We start from the raw sequence: 22,254 nt of genomic DNA, 5'->3' as shown, positions 1-22,254 counted from the left end.
TGCATATTCTTTGAAAAAGAAGATTTATGAAATTGCGTGTTCTCGCCGTGCTATTCCGAGATGGATGTTCGCAGTCAGCAGTATTCCCCCATGCGGGCTGGATTAAAAATAGACAATTTAAGCGAAACAACAATGGCAACCGCACAGTGAGACGCACTCCACATCAACGAGACTTGTTAGCGGGATTAATGGCCCAGTTGTGTAACGAGAAGAAGCCAGAACCTCAAATAAATGGCCGCTTTCCCCGTGATAGATGACTTTGATGCTCTTTGTGTTTCTGGACAAAAGGGAGACGAATATGTAGAAAAGATGAGGAATCAATCATTAATGAAGGAGAGGCGTTGAAAAGTCATTCGGCTGCAGCGAGAATCGGATCAGTCGTCGATGAAGTGAATTGCAGACCAATGAGTCCGCTGAATGATGTTAACTCTCTTGATACAGACGCAATCTTTGCCTTTGTAGTCGTTTTTCAGCATCGTAGAGTAGAGGAAAAAGTCACAAAGTTCTGAGGAGAAAAGTGGCTAAATTATGTGAATACAATTTTTACGATTTTGTGTGTTAAGTCCTGACGACTAATTAACAAAATGAAATAACTGAGAATTCCTAAATCCGCAATTTCATTGTGAAAAATCCTCCTAAAAGTACGTGTATATATATATATATATTTTTTTTTTAACAGATCTGAAATCTTTAAAAGTAATTGCATATTAAATCCTAATTGTCATATAGGGGGAACATTTGCAATCAAGATTACTCTAGTCAACAAATTTTACAAAAATGTTTTTAATCGGTAGCAAAAGTAAAAAGTGAAAATCAGTTCCTTGTTGTGCACCGTTTTTGTGACCCCCCAAAAATTAAAAAATTAAAATAAAATAAAAATTGGGTGTGATGCTGATAACTAGCTAACAAAATTAAACAATAGATCAAGTGGGGCAGAGAGAATAAAGTTGGAATATTATAAGAAAATAACGTTTGCTTATTTCCAAACAACAAAAGTATCGTTGCGTGAAAAAAGTCACAATGTTTCAAAGTCCAATTTACGATATTAACATTTTTCTGTTTCCGAAGACATTTTTCTCCAAATATTACAAGAATAAAGCCATAATATTATGACTTTGTTAAAAAGTTTTTCAAACGAAAAAGTCACAGTATTATAGAAGAAAAAATGATTTTCTTTTGAATAAGAAAAGAACTAATAAGAATAAAAGCGTAACGTTACAAGAATACAGTATAATATATTATGAAAATGATTTACAAAATTATTTTTTATTTGTGCAAGATTGCAACGAAAAATTTTGTTTCCCTTTTTCTCTCAAAGAATAATTACTTTTTTTATTATTAAATTTTAATGCGTTCAATTTTATGAAAAGTAATTGTCTTCAAAGGAAAGCAAAATGAATACAAGTGAACCTAAAAATATTTCTCACAAACACGTCTTAGTCGTCGACTTAAGTCATTTGTTAAAAACGATAAAAAACAACAACCATAAAACGAAGCCTAATCACAAAACCAATCACTTTGCCAACCAATACTCTTGATTGGTGATTAGCGCCACGTCTAATCAGGGTGCGCGCCCGAGGGAGACATTTCAACGCTTTATTGATTACGACGACGATGTGAACGAGCGAACGTGAATGAACGGGCTGGTGTGGATTGGTGGCGGTTGCCGCGGTAACTCACGTCTTGACGTCCTCCCCCATGAAGCAGCGGTTCCTCAGGAGCCCCGCCCAAAGCTGCACGCCCACGATGCCGAAGATGAAGAAGACGAAGAAGCACAGCGCCAACACGTTGCCCAGCATGGGAAGCGTGTCCAGCAGGAGCGTCACCAGGATGCGCATGCCTGACAACACACACACAAAGCGGCAAACGGATTTTTGGGAAACTTTGCTTGTAGTGCAAAGTTCCCGCAGATTTGCCCTCGCGTGCTACACTGTACTATCTGTGACGTTGAATGCGTGCGTGCGTGCCAATAAAAGGTGGGCCTGGTCTGTTGAGTGGCATGGAAGTGAGCAAATGAGTATGCATAGTTGGCTAGCTGCTAATTGGCTAAAACGTTAGCTGCTCAACTGACGGCATCAGGGCAGCTAAGAATGTGCTCGTTTTTTCTTTATTTTCTTACTGTTTGTTCAATAAAGTGTTTGAAAGAGCACTGACCGCTATTTCTATCCTCCCTCTATTCAAATCGCCTGTCAGGGATTACTGTACAGTTCTTTCTAACTAGCGATGGTAGGCTATGTTAAATAAGCCAATACTTGTAGGTAGCTACTAGCTAGCGCACGAGCTATGTTGTTTTGTTAGCATTTAGCTAGCCGGCTTTCATTAGACGAGTTGATAAGGTCTGGGTCAACATTTTGACGTTCAAATACACATTTACTTTTCGTTTTAGTGTCAGCTTTGTGGCAAGTTTCAAATGGGAGTGACAAACATCTTGAATTAAGGCAAGGCAACTTTATTTATGTAACACTTCACACACAAGGCAACTCAATGTAGGCTAGCCAACTTACTGTGTTAAGCAAGCACGCTTTTCATCTTAGTTGAGAAATATAATCCAAAGCCATACAACAACAAAAAAATCCCATTCTAAAATTCCATCCTGGAATGTTTCGGAATATTCCCCTAATAATGATAATCATTTAAAAACATCTTTGCCTTTGCTGTGGCTAATTAGTTTGTTGCCGCTTTCCTGCCATCCTGAGGTTGTTTCCGCAGCTAACGAATAAATAGCGACGGATTGCCAGCCTAAAACGCTGCTAATTGCAACAGGGACCATAAATATTACAGTTCTCTTTCAATAAATGATTAGGAGGCCGTTTTGTAGCTTGAAAATGTGTTGCTATGGCATATTGTATTTGGCCATGTTTTTTTTTGGTACTGTACTTTTTGCTATTTTGTGGGCTTCCTCACACTCAGAGCCTCGTAGAGAGTCTGGGGGCCACGCCACAAAATGTGTCTCAGTTAAAGCACCCTGAAATAATCAATGATTAAATAAATAAATGCTGTCAAAGTTAAAGCATTAACTCATTGATTAATCACCCAAAAAATCTTTCTTTTGGTAGATTCCATGTTTTTATAGCAATAGAAAAAGAATGTTCTGTGGGCCTTGCAAAATCTGTCAAAATCCAGTAAAACAGCCGGGAGCGAAGGGGGTCGCTTCAGTGAAAATGGCTGCGGGTGAATGATTTAATTGATTAGAAAAAGAGGACGATGGGAGTGTGCGGCGGATCAAAAAATGTTGAAGATGTCCTAATAACATTAAATGTAAAAAGAATGAACACATAACAGGTACTCTTCAAATTTGGCGGGCAAAAAAACAAACAATAAAAAGCCTTTTTAAGTGATTAATCAGGATTATTCAAAATTCTAAGATGTGATGAATCTGATTAAAAAATTAATTGTTTGACAGCTCTAAAATAAATAAATAAATAATTTAATTAATGGGATGCAAACTGTTCAAATCAAGATCCTTGTAAAGAACTCACTGGGAACCCTGTTGATGGCCCTGAGTGGCCGTAGGACGCGCACGGTGCGAATTGCCGACAGGCTGAGGTTATGTCCGTCCAGCGAGTACTCCAACATCCTGCGAGGGAGAGAACGAGAGCACTGACCCGTTTGGTCCACCGGGAACGGAACAGAACGCGCGGTCCTGTCTCCGGAATCCGACAATGCCTTTTAACTGGGAACCACGGAGGCCTCCCAGGACTCTGTGGTTCCCATTTGCCATTCTGCAAATCTGTCACACACACACACACACACGCTTGACATTTCACTGGCATTAAACAAGTGTCTACGCGCCACACACACACACACACACGCACACTTTTGGCTCATATTTAATGTCAGCGGCGCACGTGTCGGCACGCACATACACAAGTGTCAAAAACTCACCCCACGATGACAATGAAGAAGTCCAGTCGGTTCCACGTGTCTCCTAGGTAACCGTTATGGCCGACGATCCCCAGGGCCACCATCTTGACCAGCATCTCCCCGGCGAAAAAGACAAAGATGCCGTCGTCCAGCGCCTGCGCACACGCACCCAAAACACGCACGTGGAAAGGATTAGTGTCAGTTGATTAAGAGGAGGAAGCTCAAACTTTCACTGACCCTTGATGAGGAAAAAAAAAAAAGTTTCACAGCAAAACCTAATTAGTCTTTAAGAGTTTTAGTGTTTGGCCAGTCATCAAATTTTGCTGCCATGCTTTGTCTACATAAAGAAAATACAATTTTGTCTAGGGATTGACCGATTATCGGCGCAGATATTCAGCATTTTGATGAATATCGGCAGCGGCCATTTTGAAGAACCATTTGGCCGATAATAGATCAATTAAAAAAAAAAAAGTGTTAACTTCAGAGAACTAATTCAAATGTATTTATTTTTTCATTTTTTGAAATTCTGATGACCCTTGGAACTCTCTGCACCTTCTGTTTTTGTTTGAAATTAAAAATAAGATAAGGAAAACTTTAATACTTCAGATATTTGGAAATTTTTGAATACTTTATTTACTGACGAAAACTGTTTAAGTTTTTATTTAACTTTTGAAAACATGCTACTGCTCCTGGGAGATCCTGGAACTTTTTGTTAGATTTTTAAAACAAGGATGTCTATTGACTAAGATTTTTTTTTTTAAACTCCAATATTTTACGAACCCTAAAGGTTGTTCAATAAACATATGCTATAAAATTCCCCCAAAAATAAGAGCTGGAGCTTGTATTTTATTCAAAATTTTGATATCAATATTTTCCCTTTTAGTGACAATGAATATCGGCTCTAAATATCGGTTATCGGCATCCTTGACTACTAATAATCGATATCGTATCGGCCCGGATCCCCCCCATATCGGTCTATCTCTAATTTGAAAACTTACGAAACAAACCTAAAATGGCCATTTCAAACCAAAATGTTTTTTAAGGAATGGTTTCTTGAGTTTTTTGTGGGTCTACTCATGATAGACATGATGATACCAAATTTGATATTGCCAAGTGGAACTAGCTATGAATTCTTAAAAAAATAAAATCTTACAAGGACAAACAAAGCAAAACTGCCTGTTCAAATCACAACGACAGAGTTCCTACTTCTTTTAGGGCTTGGCTTCTTGAGACTTTTTTGTGGGTCTACTCCTGATGGACATGCTTACCAAAATGAATTGCCTCGTGTGTGTGTGTGTGTGTGTGTGTGTGTGTGTGTTACCTGCAACAGGAAGTGTGTGTCATCGCAGGGCTGAAACATTCCCAGAGTCACGCAGTTGAGCAGGATGGCCAAGATGCTGACGCGCTCAAACCAGGTGGCGGTAAGGTCAAGGGTCACAATTGCAATATTGATCAGGACAATGAAGGGAAACAATAACAGCGTTGACCACGGCAATTAGAAAAATCAGGAACAATATTGATCACAACAATGAGGAAAAACAACAACATATTGATGACGCCCGCCGTCTGTCTCTTTTGTGCCCGATCACAAATAACGGCGGACACTGATGAAGAATAACGATGAGCATTGAACAGGAAATTGGTCTTAGCTGCGATGGAGGAAAGGTTCGAGTTGCTCAATACAATCAAGGAAACGTCAATTGTGTAGTACATTTCTGTCAAAATGTATTGAAATATACAGCGATGACAGCAAAACATCAAAAGACTAGAAAGGAAATGACCACAATTGGGTACTTACAACAAGCATTTTTTTCTCCATTGTATTGCATTGAGATGTTTAGTGCACAATAACTATAAAATATTTGGAATAAAATGGAAAAAAATAAATCAATATGTGTAAAAAGTACCACTTTTAAGATGGATTTAAGGAAATGCTAACTGATTATAAACCAAGTAGTGCTCTGAAGTCTGTAGACTCAGATAAATTAGTGGAGGCAAAAAGTTCAAAGCAAACACGCTGAAGCAGCATTTAGCTGTTGTGCTGCGTGCAAATTGAATGAGTTTTCAACAGAAGTGAAGTCAGCACAGAGTATGAACACTTTTAATGTATTCGAGACCCAAACCTTTCAGTGATTTATAGCCAAGTAGCAGAATTTTTTTTTTTAATTATTAACTTCCATAATTACCTCAAATGAAAAAAATAAAAAAGTTAAAACAAAAAGTTGAGCTATTAAATTTAAATTGTATAAAACAATAAAAAATAATAATTAGCGTCATAATACCCCTCTTAAATTTTAATTGGATAAAAAGATAAAAATATATTTTGTTGTTGTTACATAATTAATACATGATATCATTAAAATTAAATCTTCTACATTAAAAAAATAATCAGCACCACCATTTTACCCCTTAAATAATCATTAAGTCAATTAAAATTACATACATTTTACACATAAGAAATAATTTTGTAATCAAGTATCAGATTTCACAAGGTTAAAATCAAAACTAAAAAAAAATTACATTTGAAAATAAACTATGCTACTTTTTATTTTATTTTTTTGCAAGTTATGCTACGCCTGCCTAAACTTGAATCTTGCCAACAAAATTCATGCAAATGTTGATGAAAAAATATTGGCACCGTTAACAAAGGTTAAACTCAAGATGAAAGTTTTATGGAAATCAGTCCTCAGTCAACCAAGTCCTTTTTTGCAAAACAAAATTCCTTGGTGGAGGTAATGAGGTCTGCTGAATTTGGTGTGGAATCCGCAAACATCCCGACTCTTGCGTTTTGGCTAAACTGCAGCAGGCTGCCGATCGCTTTCAACGACTTGAAGCAAATGATTATTCACATTATTATTCACACTCCTCAAAGCGTTCCGTGACCCGTCCTGACCTGCTTTCCAAGCATCTGCATTCATTAAGCTTCTCTGCTCACTTCATCAGTTTTTTTGTCTTTGATTGGTCGCCAATCCATATTCAAGCCAATGAAGCCCCCCCCCCCCCCCCCCCTCCTCCAACCACTCTATGAGAACACGACGGTCAAAGGGTAAGCCATGTCCATCAAGCCAAGAACGACAAAATGAACTTTTCGGAATTGAAGCTTTTTACTCATTCACTGCCATTGACGCCTATAAACGTCCCAAAAACATTTTAACTATTTCTATTAGTTTAACTATTTTTTTTCCACTTTTGTTAACAAGAGTATGAAATCCTAGACTTTTTTTTTAATAATCGTTTTTTTTTTTTTAAGAAAATATTATTAAAAATTAGGGGCGTCAGGCAATTCATTTCTTTTTTTTTTAATTAATCGCATGACTTCAATAGTTAACTCACGATTAATCACAAATTTTAAATCGGTTCTAAATGTACAATCATTTTTTTTCTAGGTTTTAACAAAACAAAAGTGGAAACAATTTTTTAACTAATATAAATATTTCAAATGAATTTTTGACATCTATTGCCGTCAATTGGCATAATTTCCCGCTATTTTTCATGGCAAATGTATATTGAATATTTAGCAGCGTTTTAAAAAATAATTTCGGGGGGGGGTTTCAGTTTTTTTTCCCCTCGTGCATTTCAATGGGCATCAATTATACACGGTTTTCACAATTTGCAAACCGGACTGTTCCATATGCCAGCCAAATAACGGGGGTCGAATTTCTATACCCCAAAAATGATTGTTCATGACAATCATGGCAGATTTGCCTACCTGCGCGCTTTACAGCCTCGCGACTCGTGACGAGACATTTTGACACCTTTTAATATTCATGCCTACCAAAGCAGCCCGGCATCAAACACATGCATGCGGGTGTTTGATGGGGGCGAGCGAGTGAGGGGCATTTGAAGTCAATCTGTCACACCGGAAGACAGAGTTCGACTCCGAAGTGTGATAAACAGAAGAAGAAGAAGAAGAAACCAACAGAGGGTAACAAATAAAAGAGTCAAAATAGTGTCGAATGGAAGACAAGAATGTGCAAGGACGCATGCATAACGGCCTGGATTGTCCACACACACACACACACACACACACACGGTCGGCTTTGTGGACACTTTTCTCTCAAGAGGGCGGAAAAAATTAATGAGTGCACAATCCTTTATCACCCTTGAGACACAGCGAGCGAGCGAGCTAGAGAGACACAGTGCAAAAGAGAGAGAGAGAGAGAGAGAGAGAGAAAGAGGGTAATCCAGTGTCATCCCTGTGCTCAGGTTGCCATGGGAACCCCCCATCTCTCACCGTGGGAACTGACTTGTGAGTTTCACAATCGGCTTCGTCTGGGCAACGACGCAACGGATGCATGTAAACACACACACACACACACATTCACGCGCACAATCGGAAGCCGTGCACTTCAGAGTGGGGAAGGGTCTCTTGGAAGGATTTTTGGGTGTTTGTTTTCATTCTTGTGATTAATTCATCGTAAATTTGGTGGGGCTCAATATTCGGGAAAACTCACTCATGATGGCAAGCGCGGGTATACGGATGCAAACGTGTGTATTCAATCAGTAGCGGGCTCTGGACAGGTAGGAAAATGGAGCCGGGTTCACCAACGGATATAAAATTTGGCAGAAAAGTCATATGAAATCATATGAAAATCAATCATATGAAATCAAATATGCTCGACGTGTTTATCATAACAGGACGCGCACAAAAAGTCTCAAAAAGCCGCGTCGTCGGGAAGTGGAAGGGAAGTCGGTCATTTCGCTTTCAAACAGGCATTTTTGAAAAATCCCAAGGTTCGAACTTGGGCAAAAATTTAGCGCCCAACACCATCTTGACATCAAGTTCAGTGGACATGTCTACGACAGGACTAAAAAAGGAACCATGCAAGAAAATGAACAGGAAAATAGACATTTTGATTTGAAGCAGACATTTTATAATATATCAGGGGTGCAGGCAAAAAAAAAAAAAAACGATAGAAAATCTCAAGTAATCACCTAGATTTTTGTGGATTATACACCTCTCTCCAAAATAATTTTTTACAGCGTAGTATAACAGTGTCGCCACAAAATTAACTGGATATGGTCATCATAACAGCGCACACGAAATCTCAAGCAGCCATACTGAGAAGTGAACAGGAAGTCGGCCATTGTGATTTAAAAACCATTTTTAGAAATATTCTATAGGGCTAGCAATTTGACAAAAAATCTTTTTTTAACAACTGCTGTAAAAATTGGCAGACATGACAACCATGACAGGACAGACAAAAGCGTGTCAACTCGTCGGCCATTTTACTTTGAAGCAAGAGGTGAATTCCAGGTGTTGTACTTTGGCAAACTTTTTGCCCAAAAGAGTCTCAATCTGAAGTCTTAGACAGATGGTCGAGATGCTTTTTTTTTGGGGGGGGGGGGGGGGGGTGTCTCACATCATTTTACACTAACTCGTCTATAAGATTGACATTACTTACAGTGTGTGTGTCACTATCAAATACATTCAATGAGAGTCCACCCAGGTCTCTCGCACACACACATATTCACACCCAGCTACACAAGACAGGCCAGGGTCAAGGTGCGAGTGATGGATGAGGCGGGGACTCATTTCCTCAGCGGGACCATCACTCAACATCACAACAGGGAACGTCCTCTCCGTCTTATCCTCCTCCTCGCACTTTCTCTCCGCCATTTTCACGCGTTTCGAGCCGCTCTCTTGCTCGGCCCAATTATTTCCTTTCCTCGCCATTCGGCTCTTTTCATTTTTTTTTTTTTACACCTATCGCCGTACAATTTCCCCACCGTCTTGAACTTGTACTTCTTCTCGGAGCGCCTCGCCGTGTTATGGCCGCGGGTTAGAGAGCCGTATCAGAAACCCGAGTGTCAGTCAACAGATAAACTGTGACTTCCCTTAATAATTAACACCGTGGCGGAGATGGAGAGCGCTCGAAGGATGGCGATAAAGGTAAAGGTGTAGTACGGCGGGGGTGGGGAGGTGAGGTGAGCTGAGGGTGCGAGACTCGCTCTTGCACACGGCGAGCCACGGCGATCACAGACAGAAGAAGAGAAAATGTGTTCATTTAGAATCCGGTGAGGCGGAGCATAATTGGCCCGACACTCCGAAAATACTTGCGGGACAACGACAGATGTTTACAACGCACACAAAAATGGCTGCCCGTGACACGACGAACGGGCAAACGAACGAATTGATCTGAGTATTGCGAGCACGTGAAAAATGGCATCTTTGCATTACAGACGGATTAACGGGCAGGAAGACGAGCCGAGTAAACAAGGCCTGCTTTGTGTAAACAAGCGGCGGTGGAGCCGACTCGAATCCTCCTGATGCTCGGGATGAAACTTGTCCTCTTCCCGCCGCCGCGACGTGCCACCGCGTCCCTCCTCCGGTGGCGACACAGGTGGGAAAGGTCAGGCAGACATGATAAATCAAGCCTGATCGCATCACTTGTGATCTTTGTGTGCCTCCCGTCTTGCTGAAGAGCTTTTCAAGCCGGGCCAAATAATTTTCATTAAAGGCTTTCAATGCGGCCACTTATGGGTTAGCTATCCGTTTGGATTTGTCTTTTTGTGGCATGTCATCCAATTTGGCCGGCGTTCTCCACTCACGCAATGACAAAAAATGCTAAAACCATTTTGTAACTTGGGGTTGTTCATCCCTCAAGTAGATGAGGTTGAAATCTGGATCCAATCGGACAATATCAGTTGGACATTGTTGTTAAATGAAATTCGAAGAGATTTTTTGGGGGGAAATTTCCGGAGTGGTCTACCAAGCCAAAATGGCAGCTCCAAAACAAGATGGCAGACTTCCTGTCTCTTTTTGGGCATGGCTTTTTGAAAAAATGTTGTGGGTTTACTCATGATAGACTTCCCCACCAAAGTTTATGTTGTTAAATGGAATTCGAAGAGATTTTCTTGGAAAATTCCCGGAGTGGTCTACCAAGCTAAATTGGCAGCTCCAAAACAAGATGGCAGACTTCCTGTCTCTTTTTGGGCATGGCTTTTTGAAAAAATGTTGTGGGTTTACTCATGATAGACTTCCCCACCAAAGTTTATGTTGTTAAATGGAATTCGAAGAGATTTTCTTGGAAAATTCCCGGAGTGGTCTACCAAGCTAAATTGGCAGCTCCAAAACAAGATGGCAGACTTCCTCTCTCTTTTTTGCGCATGGCTTTTTGAAATTTGTTTGTGGGTTTACACATGATAGACATCCCTACCAAATATTATTTTGCAAAGTGGAATTCTAATTGAATTCTGGAGGGTTTAGCCAACTCGGTTCCAACAGGGTAACAAGATGGCGTCCATATGTCATGTGACCAACTGCTGATCACATGAGATGGACGCCATCTTGTTACCCTGCTGAAGTTCAAACTCTCTCTATATACGGCTCGGTCCAAAAGGGCAGACTTCCTGTCTCCTTTCGGGCATGGCTTTTTGAGACTTTTTTTTTTTTAACTACTTATTTCTACTCATGATTGACATGCCTACCAAATGTCATGTTCCTTAGTATAACTTCCTTTGGGGGCTGAACTTTCAAAAATAATTCTGAAGGGTGCTGCAAAGCCACAATGGCCACTTCAAATCAAAATGGCGGACTTCAAGTTTTATTTTTACTCATAATTTCTTCAGACATTTTTTGTACATTCGATCATGATAGTTTAGAAAAGGCCACCATAAGCTCAAAATGGCTGATTCCCACTAAAATGGCAGACTTTGTGTCTTTTCAAGCATGGCCCCTTGAGACTTTTTTGTGTCTCAAACAAATGTCACGTTGAACGTGAAATTGTCTTCAGGGATTGCATTTTCCAAAACCTCCAGGGGGCGCTAGCAAGCCAAATGTTGGCATTCAAGCGTTCGCTGTTTAAGATAAACTGAGTGAGATAATGTGGTGAGTTTTTCTGAATGCAGAGGCCCTCAAAATGTATTTGGCAAAAATAACAAGGACAGAGAAACAAAGCAATATAACATTGAGGTTAATAGGAGGACAGAATTGCATTGTGGGAAATCCCCCAGCTCGTTTCCAAGTATAGCAGGAGCGATTCAGGACAAGCCTCAACCGTCCCTATTAGCCTTATGACAAACTTTTGAATCCTAAAAAATACATAAATAAAGAAAAAGTTCAAAACGACTCCTTTGAGCGTCTTCTTCTACTTTTAGTCAAATCTACATTCGTCGGACAAAAAAATGTCCCAAGAGGGTGATAAAGTACAATTAGCTAGCTAGCACTGGAGTCTTTGATCACTAAAATAAAAAACACAAATACTATTCTTTTTTAAATGAAAATAGAAGATCAAATTGATTTATTCTGGAGACATTTTTTCATGCCGCTGTTTTGGTTAGCGACAAAGTTCAAATGCACTCAAGCAAAGGTTCGTGTTTCAAACGAGTGTTTCAAGACAAGCTTGGAGTTTCAAGCCTGCGTTACGCTTTAAAAAAAACACAGGTTTGGATTTCAAATGTTGGTTTGAAGCTAAAGAATAGGGTTAGGCTAAATTAGGGTTTGAAGACAGGGTTGTGGTTTCAAACTTGGGTTTTTGGGCATGAGTTAGAATTCCGTGCAAGGGTTTGATGAGACAGTTGCGGTTTCAAAGTAAGATTTCAAGACTGGGTTAGGGTTTAAAACACAGATTAGGGTTTCAAATTACAGTTTGAAGCAAAGGATGGGGTTTAAAATGAGGGTTTCAAGTCTGGATTGGGGTTTCAAGACAAGGTTAGGGTTTCACAGTAGAGGTTCAAGCCAGAGTTAGGGTTTAAAACCTGGCTTGGGTTTGGGTGAAATTTTAAAAAAATAAATTAGGGTTTAAAGCCCAGGTTAGGGTTTTAAGGTAGGGTTTGAAGCAAAGTTTGTGGTGTCAAATCTGGGTTAGAGTTCCAAACTAGGGCTATGACTTCAAAGTAGGGTTTCAAGCCTGGGTGAGGGTTTAAAACCTTGCTTGAGTTTGTGTCAAATTAAGATTTGGAGCACAATCACGATTTGAAGGGAAAATGATGTTTTGAAATGAGGGTTTCAAGCAAACCTTAGGGTTTAAAAGTAGGGTTTCAAGCCAGGGTTTGGTGTTTCAAGGTAGGTTTTGAAGCAAAAGTTTGTGGGGTCAAAGTCGGGTTTTGAATCTGGGTTAGGATTTCAAGTGGGCTTCAAAGTAGGGTTTCTGGCCAGGGTTGGTTTCAAACTGATATGAATGTGTGCATGTGGGCTCGTGGTGATGGGGGGGAGTTCTGTCAATTTGTCACCATCGGCCCCCTCAGGCACCGCCCCTGTCAACCGGTTACCACGGCAACATGCCACAATCACCTTAATTGGATGAGGGAGGGAGGGGGGGTTACTGGGCTGACGGATTCGGCCTACTTTGAGCGCGACCATGTGGGCACGGTGGGGTCTTCATCAAGACCACCACCGCCAGTCAGCGCAAGCCAATTAAGTCGGATGGATGGATAGAGAGAAAGAAAGAAAGAGGAAGAAAGAAGAGAGAAAGGTAAATAAGAAGGAAGGAGGGCGAGAAGAAAGCAGTGACAGAATGAGCTTTTCGCATCCTTAAACAAAAGGAAACACTCTGAATGTTTCATGCACTGATGAATAACTTATCGTGTGTGCGTGCGTGTGTGTGCGTGTGTGTTTCACATGTGGCATTAAAGGCGCAGTACATGAAAGCGGCACCTCAGGAAAAAATGTATAATGGTTGGAGCACTGTACTGTATGTAATTTCAAAATAGGGTTTGAAGCCGCGGCTAGGGTTTCAAACGGGGTTTCAATCGGGTTTCAAATGAAAGTTTGAAACGGCGTCCGTGGTTTTAAAGTAGAGTTTGAACCCAGTGTTGGGGTTTCAAATTGCGGTTTGAAAAGGAGTTTATGGTTTTTAACTCATTCACTGCCATTGACAGCAATAGACGTCAAAAAATAATTAGAACTATTTCTATTAGTTTAACATTTTTTTCCATTTTTGTTAACAAGAGTATAAAAGCCTAGAATTTTTTGGTGTACATTTAGAACAGATATAAAATTTGTGATTAATTGTGAGTTAACTAGTGAAGTCAAATTGTAATCACCTGATGCCCCTAATTTTTAATAATCTTTTCTTTAAAATCATTTTTTTAATAATCTTTTTTTATTTTTTTTTAAGAAAAGATTATTAAAAATTAGGGGGGTCAGGCGATTAATTTTTTAAATTATAATTAATCGCATGACTGCACTAGTTAACTCACAATTAATCACAAATTTTACATCTGTTCTAATACAATAAAAACAATTCTAGATATTCATACCTTTTGTTAACAAAAGTGGGAAAATTGTTAAACTAATCGAAAAGGTTCAAATACATTTTTGACGTCCATATCCGTCGATGGCAGTGAATGAGTTAAGTAGGGTTGCAAGTCAAGTTAGGGTTTCAAATTAAGAGTTTGAAGGATCCAGTTTGTGGATTCAAGGGCTAGGATTTCAAACTCAGTTTAGGAATTCAAGTTGCATTTGGGGTTTCAAATTAGGGTGAGAAGCATAGATTGGGGTTTCAAAGTAGGGTTTCAAGACAATGTTTGGGTTTCATTCAGCGGTTCCAAGTTTGAAATTAGGGTTTCAAGCCAAGTTTAGGGTTTCAAAAGAAAGGTTTCGAAGTGAGGTTTGTGGTTTTAAGGCAGGGTTTCATGTCTGGGTTAGGGTTTCAGACACAGGTTACGGTTTTGAAATTAGGGTTTTAAGGCAAGGTTAGGTGTTCAAATGAGGTTTTAAAACAAAGTATGTGGTTTTAAAGTAGGGTATCAAGCCAATGTTGGGGTTTCAAATTGCGGTTTGAAGAGAAGTTTATGGTTATAAAGTAGGGTTTCAAATTAGAGTTTGAAGCACATTTTGTGGTTTCAAGATAGGAGTTAAGTCAAGTTAGGATTTCAAACTCAAAATAGGAATTCGAGTTAAAGTTGAGGTTTTAAATTAGGGTTGTAAGCATAAATTATGGTTTCAAAGTGGGGTTTCAAGTCAATGTTTGGGTTTGAAACAAAGGCTACAAGTTTTAAATTAGGGTTTCAAGCCAAGTTTAGGGATTCGGAAAAAGGTTTTGAAGTGAAGTTTGTGCTTTTAAGGCAGGGTTTCATGTCTGGGTTAGGGTTTCAGACACAGGTTACGGATTTCCAATTAGGGTTTTAAAATAAGATCTGATGTTTAAATTAGGTTTCAAACCAAAGTTGATGGTTTTTAAGTAGGGTTTCAAGCCTGGGTTGGGGATTTAAACACTGGTTAGGGGTTTCAAATTAGGTTTCAAACCGAAGTTAGACTTTCAAAGTCAGGTGTCAAGCCTGGGTGGGGTTTCAAATTAGGGTTTGAAAAAAAGTCGATGCTTTTGAAATGTGGTTTCGAGCCTGGGGTCGGGTGTCTGGCTGAGCATTTCAAACGCACACACATGCGTGTGCACGCGTGTCGGCCGAGCTGCGCGCAAAACGGGCCAGCGGAAGTGCGGCCGTCACGCCAGAGTTGCTAAGCAACCGGGTAATTCCTCCATGAGAGACTCCCTGGGAGATTCCCCGCCGGTGTGTGCGTGTGGCACAAAAGTCTCGGCATAAAAGGGAATAACACGACAAGTATCGGCACAGCTGGAATTCAGGGGTCACGATTAAAGTAGGGTAAGAGTAAGGAAGAGTAGGGTTTCAAATAACGGTTCTAAATCAAGGTTAGGGTTTGAAATGAGGATTATGGTTTAAAGTGTTAAGGTCAGGTGTTATGGTTTCAAATAAAAAGATTAGGGTTTCAAGCATGGTTTGAAATGTTGAGGTTTGGAAGCCAGGGTTAGGGTTCACGTTAAGGTCAAAGGCTTCAAAGTAGGGTTCCAAGAAGGAAGTTAGGGTTGAAAAAAAAATGGGGTTATTGTTTGAAAATCCGTGTTAAGGTTTCAAATTAGAGTCTGAAGCGAGAGTTAGGGTTGAAAAAAAAATGGCTGGTTTGAAATTAGGTTTTGAAACCAGAGTTACGATTTCATGTAGGGTTTCACAGTCATGTCCAGGTTTCAAAGTAGGGTTCCAAGAAGGAGGTTAGGGTTTCAAAAAAATGGGGTTATTGTTTGAAATCCGTGTTAAGGTTTCAAATGAGGGTTTTGAGAATTGAAGTAGGGTTTCAAAAAGAGGGTTACGTTTGAAATCCATGTTAAGGTTTCAAATTAGGGTTTTGAGAATTGAGGTGGGGTTTCAAAAAGAGGGTTACGTTTGGAATCCATGTTCGGGTTTGGAAGTAAGGCTTGGAGCCACAAATGAAGGTTGGTTTCCAAATAGGGTTTGACAATCCCCCCCAAAAAGTTTAGGGTTTAAAATCAATGCTATGGTTGCAAGGGTTAGGGTTCCAAATTCATGTTTGAAGCCAAGGTTAGTGTCTCAAACGAGGGTTGGTGCTTTCAAATGAGGACTAAAAGCCAAAAAACAAGATTTAAATGAGAGTAAAGGTTTCAAATTAAGGTTTCAAGTAAGGGACAGCGTTTCAAAGTAGGGTTTCAAAACGGAGTTGGGGTTTGAAATTCAAGCTTAAAGCCAAAGTTTGTGTTTCAAACAAGGGTTGTTGCTTTCAAATTAGGGTTTAAAACCAGGTGGAATTTCAAAACAAAGTAATGTTTCAAGATAGGGTTAGGGTTTGAACGTAGGGTTTCAAGCCAAGGTAAAGGGTCCAAACAGTTTTAGGCTCGCCAATTTTCAATTTGAAACAAAGCTCAATTCAAAAGAAAACAGATGGGAAGTGAAACATAACTGGTTGCAAAAGTGTGCACACCCTCTTCAAAACGGGCTTGCCACTGTATTAAAAATGAGCCAATCACATTCAAACGTATGTTGAATGTTTCTAGTGCCTCTGACAAAAAAAAACCAAATCAAGTTGGGCTGTTCTCGTAAGTTTTCCCTAATATATTTTGCCTTCTGCAGAAGCCTGGGGGCTTTTCTGCCTGATAATTGCAACTGTTCAAAATTCCTTCCACCTGGATTGTCCAGGCCTTCAAATTTTGAAAAAAAAAAATGATGCTGTCATAAAGCACACCACATGCACATCATACATACGAGAACAGCTCTGTATGTGACACAAGCCGCGTCGCTATATATATATATTTTTTTACTGTACTTCTTGTCTCTCATTTATTTAACTCAACTCAGTTATGTAATTCATATTTCATGCAGGAACACGCGCGCACACACACAAAAACTAAGTATTCCATTTTGTGACCCCCCCCCCCCCAAAAAAAAAGTACAATGCCACAGTGACAGGCATGCGTAACCCTGGAGATTCATTAAGTCCGGTCGCCATGGAAACGTCCAATCAGGCAGTGTTAGCCATCTTTTTTTTTCCCCCCTCCGAGACTAACGCATCTGAGGAAATACCTGAACGCGCACGCACACACATTCCACATCCTCGGTGTGTTTACAGCCAGACGGAACATGAAGAACACGCCGCGCACGTTTGACATATGACAGGCGACAATTGTCATGTTGAGGCGCGCACCAAAGTCGAGCATGTTCAGCTTTCGCGTCGTAACACAAAGTGCAATCATTTGTCAGGGAAATGCTTTTAAATTGCGACGCGATTGAATTACACGACGTTTGCGTTTCCGAAACGACAGGAAGTATGAATGTTGTGTGTTGGAAGTTTGGAAATTCTTATTTTTCACTTGTGACATATTTGAATTGTTGACATCATTGTTTATATTAGGGGTGTCAGGCGATTCGATTTTTTAATCGGGATGAACTCATTCAATGCCATTGACGGCTATAGACGTCAAAAAAATCATTTTAACTATTTCTATTAGTTTAACATTTTTTCTACTTTTTTTCTGCTACTAACAGATATGAAATGTGTGATTAATTGTGAGTTAACTAGTGAAGTCATGCGATTAACTACGGATTTTTAATAATATTTAAGTCGCGATCGGGCGATTACAATTTTTAATTGCAATTAATCGCATGACTTCAATAGTTAACTCACGATTAATCACACTTTTTATATCTGTTCTAATTGTACAATAAAAAATAAAGTGGGAAAAAATGTTAAACTAATAGAAATAGTTCAAATGAATTTTTGACGTCGATAGCCGTCAATGGCAGTGAATGAGTTAATCGCATGACTTCAACAGTTAACTCACGATTAATCGCAAATTTTACAATGAAAGTCAGGTAAGGATATGGGTGACATACGACTCGGAGGCACCAGGACCTTGGCGGGCTGGTCTGGCTCAGCACCAACAGAACCACGGGCGCTAGCGAGGGGTACGGCAGCTCCTCTTCTTCCTCTTTGGCCTCCTCCTCATCTTCCTCTCCCTCCTCTTCCTCACTCCTCCGTTGGCCCTCCCCCTCCACCGCCACGTGCACCCTGTCCCCGCCCTCCTGGTCCCGCTCGCCGCGCTCCGGCGAGGGTCCCCCGTGGTGCGGGTCCGGCTCCGGGGGGTCCGTCATGTCCGGGACCACCTGGAAGAAGGGCGGAGCGGTGAGGGTTCCGCCGCCGTCTGTTGGCGAGGCCTCGCGCGCTAAATGTTTTGTGGAGCGAAAGTGCAGCGTTGTGCCCAGGAAGCATAAATCTCCATAGAAAGGCAAACACAGCCGGATGTAAACAAACAGACAGAGAAGCTTAGCAGGCGCTTTCAGTACATAGCAAGAGAAGAAAGCTTGGGGGGGGGGGGGGGGGCAATGTGGGGTATTAATTTGCTGAAATTAGAGGATTTGGACAATTTTAAATTTTAAAAAATTGTTTCAAACGATCTCAGTTATTAAAATAGTTGTCGATTAAGTTGATAATCGATGACTTGCCGATTACTCAATTAATTTTGACAACTCTAATTCGAATGTTCATTACAAATGAATAGATTAACATACAGTATAAGATGTGCACTGCATACTTTATATATGAAGTATATGCTAATATGTAACTATAATAAGCAGAATATATACAGTAAAGTGTATGGCCAATTATTATGAAGTTAACTTCTATAGCGCATGAGAGCTGGCACTTACTTTTAAAAAGATTCTTTGAGCGACATAATGAGATGCACACACACGCACACACATACACACATGCACACACTGTGTGTGTGTGTGTGTTGGTATGACGCGGCGGGCATGGAGCCTGGAAGCCAGCGAGGATTCCAGAGCTGCTTCACTTTGAGGCTTTTTCCCTTTTTTTGGGGGGGGGTTGGATGAAATGCAAGCTGTTGGGTGGACATCAGTCAGCCATTACACACACACACACACACAGCAGAATGCAATGATCGTGCACACGTAAAAAACATACCGAAGAATGCTTTGAAAGGACTTGGAAAAACGGATCGCATCCGAGTAGTCTTTATCTTGACAAGCGACGACGACGACGACAACGCGGCATAAATCGCGGCGATCCAGAGCCAGCAAGGCCGACCCGCCATCAATTCCTGTTCAATTATTTTCACACTGGCCTCAACTCGCAATATGGAAATTCACAGCAAATCTTTGTCAGTTGAATGTCAATTTATGTAAAGATCAGATAAATCTACTTCAACGTGGGATAATTCTGTTAACTTGTGATAAATCCACATGATTTAAAAAAAAAATACATAAATTCCTTTCAATTTGCAGTAAATCAACATTAAATGTGCACTAGCTTGCAATAAATCCAAGTTCGTTTGAAATAAATGTATGTCAATAACTTGACTCTAATTTCAATGTGATTAATGAAAAATCAATATCATCTTTGGCTAAAAACATGTTAACTGCAATGTTTTTTTTTATCACATCAATTGTCAAAAAAAAAAAGTAATTAATTACCTGGACTATAAATCCGGGTAAAGATACAATAAAGCCATGTTAATTTACGATTAATCGACATCAATTTACAATCATTAACACCATCAATCCGTGGTCATTTACGATAAATCCACATTAGGTTACAATAAAGCCATGTTAACTGACGATGAATTTAGGATCAATATACGAATATAGAACTAATAAATGCTAGATTGCGATGAATCAACGATGAAAGCAATGTTAATTTACGATAAATTCACGAAAATATTACGATAAAATCTGTCAAGTTACGACAAAACCGTTTCAAGTGACTGCAAATCCATGTAGAATCTTGATATCCATTCAGAATTCATTATTGTTAATTTACAAAAAAAAAAAAAAAAAATTCAATAAAGCCATAAATTAGGTTAAGGCTATGTTAACTAATGATAACATAGTGTTGATCTAAGATAAAGCTGTGTTCATTGACAAAAATAAAACTTAACTTAATCTACAAGAACTCCACGTTAAATTGTGGAAAATCGATGTTAGGCTAAAATAAACCTAGCTTTACTCACAATAAAGTTATCCATTCATGATAAATAAATGTTCATTTGCAATCAAGCCATGTTCATTTGTACTACATCCATGTCAAGCCAGTATAAATCTAAATTAATTCATGATAAAGCCATGTAAAAAAAAAAAAATTTAAAAAAAAAAATCGACAAAACTTGCATAATCTAAATCTTAAATTAAATTTTACATTAAATTAATGTTCATTTAGAATTAATCAATTTTTTGGGGGGGGGGGTGTAATCTGTTAAATGAAAATAAACCGATGTTTAGCCGCAATAAATCTGTTAATTCATAATAAAGCCACGTCAGTTTCCACTTCAAATGAAAAAAAATCCTCATTAATTTATAATAGAGTCGTTAATTTAGGAAAAATCCACATTGATCCATGAAAATAAAAATGTACGTTAAACCTTACGTAGAATGCTCATTTAGAATGAATCTTGGCAAATTCACAATAAATGTATGCCAATTTGCAATCGAGACATCTTGGGTTGACTTTCGATAATTGCGCGACAAAATTTGTCAATTTAAGAAGAATCTTTGTTCACGTACATAAATCCGTTATCTTGCGATACATTCATGTCAAAATATTAAAATATGCAAATTTATGATGAATTCTACACTAAATCACATCAATTTACAGAAAATCGTAGCAGTTAGATTACGATAAAACCACGATCTTGTAATGATACGTGAACTCCCTTTGTAACGCTATCAAATGTCAAAATACGATAAAACCGTGTAAAATTACAATAAATCAATGTTAATCTACAATTTACATTTAGTTTGATGACAATAAATCCATTTTAATAGGAAAAAAAATAGGAATAAATTCCTCAGGAGGACCAAGCACAACTAACTACACCCATCAATTGTGACACCAACTCAAAATCAATCAATCAACAAAACAAAGACATTTGTGTTCATATGTGATTATTTGCGGTGGTTTCAGCAGCACTGAGTCAAAGTCGATGATTGCATAGAGAGGATGAAGGCAATGCTTAATGCCATATTACTTACAATTAATCCACTGCAGACATCCGGCAAAATCAATGCTTACATTGATTCAAAAGCATTCAAAACAAACACTTCCGACACATTTATTTTTTTTTTTAAAAACATATACGTATGTCACAAAGAGTGCCATCCCAGCGTGTGAATAAGATGAAAACGGCAAACACGCAGAGCCAAAAAGTCAAACCATGAGACGGAAAAGTTGCCGGCGGGTCTTACCGGCGAGCAGCGTCCGTCCATCGGTCACTGCGGGTCGGCCGCGCGCCCGGAGCTCCTCCGGGAGCTTCGGTGCTCCATGAAGCCTCCGCCTCACGCGCGCTCACTCCGAAACATGGGCAAATGTTTGGCGTTCAAATCAATTAAGTCCACAAGGAGGCAAGGGAAGTTAAAAAAAAATAAATAAATAAAAAGGTAGAAGTGTGGAGGGGGGTGATAGTGAGAGGGGGGGTGGGGGGACAGTAAGTTGGAGAGGACCGAGCGACCCCCGCCTGCTTACGCGCCCCCTCAGCCGCCGGACGCGTTGTGGTGTCAGGTAGAGGAGTTCACCAGTACCGGGGGGAGACAACCGGAGAGAGAGCGAGAGAGAGACGGAGTGAAGTCAGCGGCGAGATAAGCACAACCGGAAACACGCGCACTGTGAGCGGCAAATAAAACGTCTTCTTTTTACTTCCGGTAAAAGCAAGTCATACTTTTTTTCATTGAATGAACGATTAAAGGAGAGCTTGTACACATTACTACTTTAAATACATCTTAGCATTTAAGATATATTAGTTAATTGAAGGTAACGTTAAATCAATTTACAATTAATATATGTCAATTTACCATAAATCCATATGAACTGATAGCTTTATGCTAATGTAATGGACGATATGCCACGGAGGAGGCGGGACTTCCGACTTCCGGGTTTTCACCCATCAACTTTGTTTCCGTTTGCGGTTTAGGACGTGTGGGCCGCGTCCCAGTACTTGCGCGTTCCCGTCGACGGGTGCGAGGCTGCGAGTGTTCAGTGTCTGAAGCATTTCAGATAGCCGAGACGCCCTCAGTTCGGGGGGCGCAGGGGGTGGGGGTGCGTGTGTTGGAACGCTGCTCGGAAACGGCGCTGATGTGTAAAACCCGGAAGTCCGTGGCATCTACCCCATAACAGGTGGCAAATCCAGG

The 22,254-nt window shown here is 39.8% G+C and overlaps 1 protein-coding gene across 3 annotated transcripts in view; it reads right to left on the bottom strand.

Moving 5' to 3' along the window:
- The window catches only part of LOC144054947 (voltage-dependent T-type calcium channel subunit alpha-1H-like), a 67,528-nt gene extending 45,827 nt beyond the window's left edge, over nt 1-21,701 (bottom strand). For 2 of the 3 annotated variants that reach the window (XM_077570405.1, XM_077570406.1), the window contains exons 1-6: nt 21,316-21,701; nt 17,940-18,219; nt 5,186-5,280; nt 3,886-4,019; nt 3,480-3,577; nt 1,681-1,840 (exon numbers count right to left, since the gene is read on the bottom strand). In XM_077570405.1, the coding sequence (XP_077426531.1) occupies nt 1,681-1,840; nt 3,480-3,577; nt 3,886-4,019; nt 5,186-5,280; nt 17,940-18,219; nt 21,316-21,336 (788 nt within the window). In that variant the 5' untranslated portion in view covers nt 21,337-21,701. The remainder of the gene's footprint in view (nt 1-1,680; nt 1,841-3,479; nt 3,578-3,885; nt 4,020-5,185; nt 5,281-17,939; nt 18,220-21,315) is intronic. The other variant, XM_077570404.1, reaches the window with a different exon arrangement.
- Nucleotides 21,702-22,254: the final 553 nt, after the last annotated feature.

The sequence above is a fragment of the Vanacampus margaritifer genome, chromosome 7 (assembly GCF_051991255.1).
Source record: "Vanacampus margaritifer isolate UIUO_Vmar chromosome 7, RoL_Vmar_1.0, whole genome shotgun sequence".
NCBI lineage: Eukaryota > Metazoa > Chordata > Actinopteri > Syngnathiformes > Syngnathidae > Vanacampus > Vanacampus margaritifer.
Note: the sequence above shows the minus strand (reverse complement) of the source record. Positions and strands in the feature narration are given on the sequence as shown.